Below are 9542 nucleotides of genomic sequence, written 5' to 3' on the forward strand. Positions count from 1 at the left end.
AAGTTGCTCTTGACTGCATCGTTCTGTCTTGAGTCTTGCTCTACTCAGCCGAGAAGTCATTCCCCGGGTATGCCAGAGAAATCGTTTCCCCAGGTATGCCAGAGAAATCGTTTCCCCGCTGGCATGCCAGAGAATTCATTTCCCCGCTGCCCTGCCAGTGAGTTCGATTTCTCTGAATTCGATTCCTCTGAGTTCGATTCCTCTGACGATCGATTCCTCTGACGATCGATTCCTCTGATGTCTGATTCCTCTGAGGTCTGATTCCTCTGATGTCCGAATCCTCTAATGATTTGATTCCTCTGGCGACAGAGAGTTCGCCATTCCTCTGGCATTTCTCTGCTGCTATGCCAGAGAGTTCATGATTTCGCTGCCTTGGCAAGTTGATTTCTCTGCCCTGGCGAGTATTTTTCCGCTGTTCTGCCGAGCTGCTCCGCTCCGCTCTGCTGAGTTTTTCCACCTTGACCACCGAGCATTTCTCTGCTCTGGTCTCCGAGTCAAACTTATGTTTGTTGTTGTGATGTTATGTGAAGTTGTATGCTTATGTGATTATGCATACCTATGTGCTTGGCTACTATGAGTATGATCCGAGTTGAGAGTTAAATCGAGAGTAAGACGTGGGAATCCTTAGAAGTCGAGTATGCCTAGGGATTTAGTTTTACTGGGTAAATAGACGTTGAGTGAGAAGTTATTTTTGAGACGAGGTTGGATTTCAGTATTGAGTACTAACTAAGGTTGTTTTATCACATGAACCTTGTTGATGATTTATGAAGATCCGAGCGAGACGAAGAAGTAAGTCACCTATTCCTATCCGAGCTTAAGCGAAGGACTACAGGTGGGCAATATTTTGAGTATACATTTATCGTATGAGTTTTCTAAAATGATTGATGATGATATTTATGAGTTTATCAAATGATTTGAGATAAATGATGTTTAAGAACTGTTTAACTTGCCAATTTTTGATGTTGAGCATGTATGTTACCCTCTACTGATGAGACGAATTCGGTCCTGCCACAAGCGGGATTTTGTGCACAGAGGTGACTGTGAGCCGTCTTCGGGTCGGCCAGTCACGGTACTTGAGAGGGAGGCCTACTTCTCAGTACCGATAATGATGAGTTGTAGATGTGGTACATGCATGATGAATACTTTGATAGCGCTATCGTTTCTTTATGATGTTATGATTATGAAAACTGCATGCACAGATTCTTTGATGATAACTTATTTCTGTGTATTGTTGATGATATGGCAAGTTCCAAACATATAGCTCTAAGAGCGCCTTTGATGTTTTTCCGGCGTTTGCCCACTGAGTATTATTACTCTCGCCCTGCATATATTTCTAAATGTGCAGACTAAGCAATGGGGCGAGATTGGTCTGGTGCTGGTGGGGATGGTTTCACTTATGAAGTTTTCCTTGCTGTTTTCCTTTGATGTTAGAATCTTAAGGATGATGTACTTTGTTTTCCTTCGGATGTTGATAAACCTTAGTGAGAGGATACTTTATTCCTTTCTAATCAAGCAATATACTCGCGGTTATATGTCTTCATACATATAATTGTTACGCCTTTTGCTGTGAGACTCTTGATTTTAGGCTTCCTTATGAAAAATGAGCTATACCCATTTTGTTTTTGTTCATGAAATTCATGATAATTAAAAAGTTATAACGATGTTGACAATTTTACCCTTGGGTTCATTTATGATGATTTTCTTAACACCTTTGATGCGAGCTTCCGCTTGATGTTTGACCTATACATCTTATCTTCTATTCTTTTAAAAATAGTCGTATCGATACTCGTACCCGCTATTACTAGCGTTGGGAAATGGGCTGCGACATATATATATAAACGTAGTGTATGCATATGTATTTTTTTGTATATGTCAGTTTGATCATTCGTGATATGTGAAATCTGAATTCATTATGTAGGGCAGTTGGCTATGTGATTCTTTACATCTCAATATGACAACACTAGGGAGTTAGGATGAACCTTCAAGAGTTTTCTGGTTTGAGTTGATGAAGTTTGAAAGGTATGGCCGCTAGAATCACTGCTACTGATACTTCTTAAATGGAGATATAGAAAAGGATAGAATTTGCAGATATTGTTTCCTTCAATTTGCAAGATGAACCAAGGAAGAATGGAAGAAACTCAAGTTTAAAGCTCACCTATGAAATTATCTTTTGCTCCTGAATTCTGCTACTTGCGAGAGAGAGATTGTGAAAGATTTTGTGAAGGTAGGAATGAATTGATTGGAGCATGGGATATGGCTTTGGAGAGAAGCTTCTCTCAAAAGGCTATAGAGTGTAGGACTAGACCCTTGAGGATTATAGGGAGTGGCTTTGATGGTAAGAGTTGCTAAGAGCATCCACAATGGTGAGTCAAGGTGGGTGCACAATTGTGGTCCCCACTTCTATTGCACCCACTCTTCAGAATGGGAGAGCCCACCCTTGGCTCTCTAAATTTAATTTTTATTTTCTATTTACTTTTATTCTTGTTTTTAATTAAAAAATCGACAACTTTTAAATTTAATAACTTAAATTTCATTAATATTAAAAACTTAAACATTACAATTTTAAAAAAAAATGAAAAATATTAAAATATTACATTATTTTTGAAATAATTAAATCTACGAGCTATTGGTCGATGGGACCAAAGTGTGCCCATATATGATCGACTAAATTATCGCAGAGACGAGCGTGCAGTCGACTATCCTTCAAGCTTGCACTCCGGGCCATATAGGCGGCGAATTCTGGTGGTGCTTCGGAATTGAACTGTGTCTGAGGAAGGGAACGTGATCCCTCACTGCCGTCTCCATCAAAAGTTGCACCGATTTCTCCTTCATCCTCGATTATCATGTTGTGCAATATGATGCACGTAAACATGATAACGCTCATGTGCTCCAGCTTCCATAGACGAGACAAACCTTTGATAATACCCCAACGAGCCTGAAGAACACCGAAAGCTCGTTCCACATCCTTCCTTACAGCTTCTTGCATCAACTTAAACCTCCGCTTCTTCTCATCGTTTGGAAACTGGAAGCTTTTGACGAACACCGGCCAATCAGGATAGATGCCGTCAGTTAAGTAGTAGCCTCTAGTGTGGTGAGCATTGTTGGCGGCGAAGTGCACCGCCGCTTCAGTGCTCGATAAAACGTCATTGAACAGCGTGGACTGGTGGAGTTCGTTGATGTCGTTGTTTGAGCCAGCGACTCCTAAAAAGGCGTGCCAGATCCACAAATCTTGTGAAGCAACGACCTCTAGTATAATTGTTGGCTCGCCTTGATCCCCTCGAGTGTACGCGCCGTGCCAAGCCACGAGGCAATTCTTCCATCCCCAATGCATGCAGTCTAGGCTCCCCAACATTCCCGGGAATCCAAGTTTGGCTTCGTGCATTGCAGTGAGTCGTTGAACATCGGCAGTTGTTGGCCTCCTCAAATAAGTGCCGCTAAAAATATGAATAACGACTTTACAAAATTTCTTCAGGCACGTCAACGCCGTCGTCTCTCCTATATGGAGGTATTCATCGCAACAATCTGCAGTAGTGTCGTACGCCAATTGTCGAATTACGGCCGTGCACTTCTGGATCGAAGAGAAGCCGAAGCGGCCACAAGCATCGGGACGTTGTTGAAAGTAAGGATCGACTTCTAGCGCATTCACAATGCGTAGAAATAAAGACCGGCTCATGCGAAAATGACGTCGGAAGAATTGTGGCCCATAAACGGGACAACGAGCAAAATAATCACGATGGAGGCGCTCGGCTCCACCTTCACAATCACGGAAAACAACTCTCCGCTTCTTCTTCGGTAGCAGAGGAGGCTCGAAACGATAAGAACTCGCCACTTGCATGAAATTCACAGCACATCTCATAAAAAATAAATCAGGATGTAGAGTAGGGTCGGGAAGAGGAGGAAGTTGTGCAGGATCGACATGAATTTCTTCGTCTGATGAAGAATTTGAGGAAGAATGATTTGAAGAATTAGTGGATGATGACATTTTTTTGAAGAAAAATGGGAAGGAAAAGAGTTAATTGACTAGGATATATGAATGAAGAATGAATTGGGGTTGGGGTATATATAGATGAATATTGAATTAAAAAAAAATTAAAGGGAAAACAGCCGTTGAGCAACGGCTGTTCCCCAACGGCTCTCAAATTTTTCATTTTGCAATTTTTTTTTACAGGTATGAAGACACGCGCGCGGCCCCCTGCACCCGGAGCGCCCCAGTGCTTTGCCTTATTGCACCGCCGGTGCGGCATTGGGGAGGGGTGCAATAAATGAGGGCTCGCACCGGCTATTGAGCCCCCATTGTGGGTGCTCTAAAAGCAACGAAGTGACGCGATATGACAATTAAAGTCTCCAGGGTTGAATTATGGGAACTGTAATAATTCTTCGGGATTAGCTAATTTAAAAGCTCGTGTGAATGTTAAATGCTCAATTAAATAAATATGCAATGCATATAAATTTGAATAAATAAATTTACAAATACTTTTGTAAATCATTTTTGTTGGAATTAAATTAAACTTATTTTCTTAATTCGGCGTGAATCATCTTAAATTCTAAATTAAAAAATTATTCTAAATTTAGCTAGGGAAAAACGGGGTGTTACTGTCACACCCCAATTCTTGAAACAATAACTATAACTGGGGTACGACTAATCATCTAAATAAACAAGGGAAAATCCTTGTGAAATCCGAATAAAATGGATAACAATCGGGCTTAGCCCCTTTGGATGAAGAAAGACAGGTATTCAAGTGATACGAATCAATCAACAAACATAATAACTCCAGGATCACAAGTTTAGTGTCATGCTTCAGATAACCAACATTCACTGATTGAAATACTTGAAAGTCAATAGTCTAGGCTCAACAAAAGATATTGTTTAGAATCACAACATGATAGGTCTTAAGTTAAGGAACAAAAGACGGATACTGGCTAGTTCTGCAGCGGAAATCAAAATAAGGAGTTGAACTCTAGCCTCAGCTCCGCCCCGTCATCACCCGCCATCAACCTGAAAACATTTGAAAGTATTTTTGGGCTAAGTACTAATGTACTTAGTGGGCTGCAACTTTTAAAACATTTCACAATCTATAAGAGCAGTTTATCCAATCTTACTGACATGTCATAGAAGGTTTTAAAGAGAAATAACTTCTATGCATGTTAAAACATTTCATATATTTATGTTTATCTTTGATTGCGCGCAGTTGTCACACTCTATTCTGTTACTCGCTGTGATCCCGGACCTTTTAGCCACCGACGGATCTCTGTCTCCCGCTGGCTTGGACTGAGGGCGTAACCCAGCCAAGTTTACTTTGACCTCGGGATGCTACCCAGGCAGGCCTCATATTTTTCATGCTCCGGAACACATCCAGCCGAGCACCCTTATAACGCCTCTGGTTAGAGCCCGATGGAGATCAACCCACCGAGTCAACTAACAAGTGTACACAATTCTCAAACAACGTATTAGGTCATAAGAGAACCTCAATTGATTAACTGCGCGAGCCTTAAACATGGTAGAGTGCACAAAAATATTTATTGGATAAACAGTTTGTATATAATGAAACATTTAAGCTCATTAGCTCAATCATACATTTGGAAAATAAGCCCACCTGTATAGGCAATGCCTGTCGTTTAACCCTATCTCTGAATCGGAATAGCAGTGCTAATCCTCCTGATGCTCAAAGTCTACAAGAAATCTATTCTCAATAGGTCTCCTTGAATCTAATCTTAAGTCATGGTGTAGTGCTTAATATTCTATGATTCACTTAGCCGGGTTTTCAAAACTTAATGAATAAATAATTGAAAACATTTCTCTTGAGTTAAGAACACCAACAATATTCTTACTCGACTTTCTTTAATAATTGGAATTATAATTAAAACCAATTAAATCATAAATACTTTTATTGCAAAAATGTAATGCAATTTCATGTCATGCTTAGCATATAATAAGTAATTTACTTAAAATATGCACATAATAATAATTTAATATTATTATGAAAATTAAAATAATTAATCAAACTTATCAAGTCCAATTAATTAAAATAGTGCAGTCCATTTAAAAAAAAGAAGCTGCACAGCCCAATTGAATAAATTAATAAGGGCCCAGATCTGAAAATTAAAACAAGGAAAATCGGCCCAACTGAGAAGCCCAACTCCCCAACTCCAAACCTAGCCCAACACTAAAGCCCAACCCCTTCCCTTCTTCTCTGTATCAGTCACGCTCCCCCCTCCTCATCAGTCGCCTCTCTCTCTCAAATTCTCAACTGCTCGAAATATGCCCCCCTCTCTCTCAGCCATCAGTCAGCCAACTCCCGCCGCCGCAGCTCCCTCCGGCGAGGCAGCCGTCGACCGGCCTCCTTCCTTGGCAACGACGATAGGTACCGCCGCCGCCTCCCTCCGTTCTCACTCTCAGTCCGCTCCCGGCGACTGCAGCAGCAAGGCCGCCGCCGACCGCGACTCCCTCACTCTCCCTCCGTCCGTGGCCGGACGACAGCGGCAGGGCCGCCACGCCCTGGCCTCCCTCTGCTCTCTCTCAAACCTTCCGGCGACAGCAACCCGTGGCTGCCGCCGTTCTCCCCTCTGTTCACCGAACCCGGTGGAAACAGCCTCTGTTCTCTCTCTCTCCCTTGGCGACGACGGACGCCGCCGCCTCCCTCGATCTCTCTATTCGGCGACAGCAACCAGGGCTGCCGCCGTCGACTACACACCTTCAGTTTTCCCGACTCAAACTCTCCAAAAACTCAGATCGACAGCAACAATCAAAAACTCAAGACTCCATTTTCCCTTTCTTTTTCTTTTATAAAACATGCTTTGATGTATGTACATATAAATATATACAGATCCTTTATACATATCTACATTTGTGTAAAAGCTTGTTTGTGAATGTATGTATGCTTGTGAATATCTGTTGGGTTGCTGTAAGATTTCATGTATTGCTCATGTCTGTGAAATGGAAGAAGCAGAGTTCAAAAGATGAAACCTTGTGATGATTGCGCTGAGGAGGAGCTGACTGAATTTGGGGTGTGTGGTCTGAAAATGTGCAGCTGTTAAGGCTCTGAAATCTCCAGTTCGTTCCCCTTTCTTTTGGAAGAGAGGACTTTGTGAATTGAGAAGTATTTGTGTGAAGATGGAAGCATGAAAGTTGGGCTGCACTATAGTCTTGAGTTGGCAGAGAAAGCGTGGCTCAAGGTTGCAGTTAGTAGCATAGCATAGGGTGGTGGCTGATGGGATGTATGCTTTTAGCTAACTTTTGGGGCTGATTGGACAAATAAAATCCCTCAGGATAAAATTGTCGAAACTGTAGAAATTCTTCAGGGTTTGCTAATTAAAAGCTCGTGAAAATGCTTGAATGCTAAATTAAATAAATATGCAATGCATATAAATTTTAATAACTAAATTTACAAAAGCTTTTGTAAATCACTTTTGTTGGAATTAAAAATAAATTCTTTTTCTTTATCCGGCGTGAATCATCTTAAATCTAAGTTCAAAATTATTCTAAACTTAGCTCGAGGAACGGGGTATTACAGTTACAATGATTTTTTTGTAAATAAGTATGAAAATGACGTATAAAAAATAAGGAGATAATGTACAAAAATGAAAATATTCATGTTCTTGTAAGACACTTCAATATGACATTGTTTATATTTTTGTGAGACGGAATGAGTAATTTAAATAAATTCAAAAATAATCTTTAAATAAAATAACTTATTTTTTTGTTGTTACAATAAATTTCTCGATATTCACATATAGAGATAATGTTAAAATAGAAAAAATATAAAAAAATTATTTATAGACCCGCACGGTTCTATATAGATCATTATTAACAACAACCACCTCAATCAGTCAAACATCATACCTATTCAAATTTAAATAATTTCTTTATCTTCTATATTAACAATACTCATCCTAACATAACCATATCTATTTTAGATGGTTTATCTATGACCACCTAACCACAACATTATATACAATAGTTTTATTTTATTTTTTAAGCTTAAAAAATTTCTTGTATAAAAAATAATATTAAAAAATTATATTATAGCAAAAAATTATAAAATTTTCAAAAAATTAAAATCAAATAGTGAATATGAATTAGGTCGTCTCTGAGGGCGGGCCAACATAGGCGAAGACTTAAGGCCCACCACTTTTAAGGGCATAATTTTTTGAGTGGATTTTTAAAATGGCCACTTTCATATTGTAAAATCAAAAATTGTCCACTAAGATAAAAATATTAAAAAATGGCCAGTGTTACCAAAATACCCTTCACAATAAAAATTAAAAAAATATCCACTTTACATGACCCCTTTAAAAAATCCCGCATTTCACAACCAGTGTGAATTCACAACAAAAAAATTTTGGTTGTGAATTCACAACCAATCAAATTCACAACCATAATTTTTTGTTTGTGAATTCACAACCAGTCGAATTCACAATCAAAATTTAATTCACAACCAGATTTTTTTGGTTTTGAATTCATAACTGAACTGAACTGAAACCCTAAACCCTAAACTTAAACCCTAGTTGTGAATTATTACGATTGTGAATTCACAACTGATGTGAACTGAAACACTAAACCCTAAACTTAAACCCTACACTACTACAAATTCTCTCATACTCTACAGTTTTAAGCTGTAGAGTATGAGCATTCCGCACTGTAGAGAATAGTTATGTAGAGAAAGACCCCCTCTTTTCTCTACGGTTGTAAAATCGTAGTCCATAACCACTATATACTACTGTAACGCGCACATATACTACAGTTTTTTAGCGTAGTCTATTGTCAATCATAGACTACGGTTTTTAAGTGTAATTATTTCATTCTTAAGAGTAGTCTATAGTCAGTTTTCTCTACGGTTTTTATTGAAAACCGCAGTACTTGCATATAAAGACTACAGTTTTTTGTGTATACATAGTCTACGATTTTATATCGTCTATAATTTTAAACTGTAGTCGTTTTGTTTTATATTCAGTACATTTTTTTTGGTTTTTTTTTAATATATTTATCAGTATAGTCTATTTATGACTATAACTATGGTTTTATTATTAAATCATAGTAGAAATATTTTTATTTAAAATTTGTAATTCAATGATAATGAAATTAAAAAATTATATAGCAAGTATCAATGCAACCATAATACCAAATGTTCCATCCTTAAATCATAAATACAAGTATGAAGTACAAGTATATACCAAGACAATAAATCTATCTAAAAAAGTACTATTATCGGATAGCTATCACTAAAAACAATCATATTATGTACTCCGACAAGAGGTTTGCCCACTCAATACGAACTTCACCAATCTTCTTTCGAGCATAAGTTCGATGTTCCTGCATATTAACAAATAAATACCATCTATCTCTATATATGATGAAGAATTGTTAAAAATATAACTAAAATTTGAGTAATAAAGATAAGTAAGATAAAATTCTTACAAGTGAATGTAGAGAAATAGAACCACTCTCTATAGCACCTACGATGATTTCCTTCATATAACGCAATATAAAAAACCCACATTCGCTACAAGAATTTCATTAATAGACAACAAAGCACGGGTCAAAA

The 9542-nt window shown here is 38.4% G+C and overlaps 1 protein-coding gene across 1 annotated transcript; it reads right to left on the bottom strand.

Moving 5' to 3' along the window:
* Positions 1 to 2623: 2623 nt before the first annotated feature.
* LOC131025996 (protein ALP1-like) lies at positions 2624 to 3982 on the bottom strand. The gene has a single exon (XM_057955776.1). The coding sequence runs from the start codon at positions 3980 to 3982 to the stop codon at positions 2624 to 2626; it is 1359 nt and encodes a 452-aa protein (XP_057811759.1).
* Positions 3983 to 9542: the final 5560 nt, after the last annotated feature.

This window comes from Salvia miltiorrhiza, chromosome 5 (genome assembly GCF_028751815.1).
Source record: "Salvia miltiorrhiza cultivar Shanhuang (shh) chromosome 5, IMPLAD_Smil_shh, whole genome shotgun sequence".
In the NCBI taxonomy this organism is placed as follows: Eukaryota; Viridiplantae; Streptophyta; class Magnoliopsida; order Lamiales; family Lamiaceae; genus Salvia; species Salvia miltiorrhiza.

Bases quoted from the DNA above. Each gene is read 5' to 3' on its own strand.
- LOC131025996 (XM_057955776.1), bottom strand. From the start codon at position 3,982: ATGTCATCATCCACTAATTCTTCAAATCATTCTTCCTCAAATTCTTCA.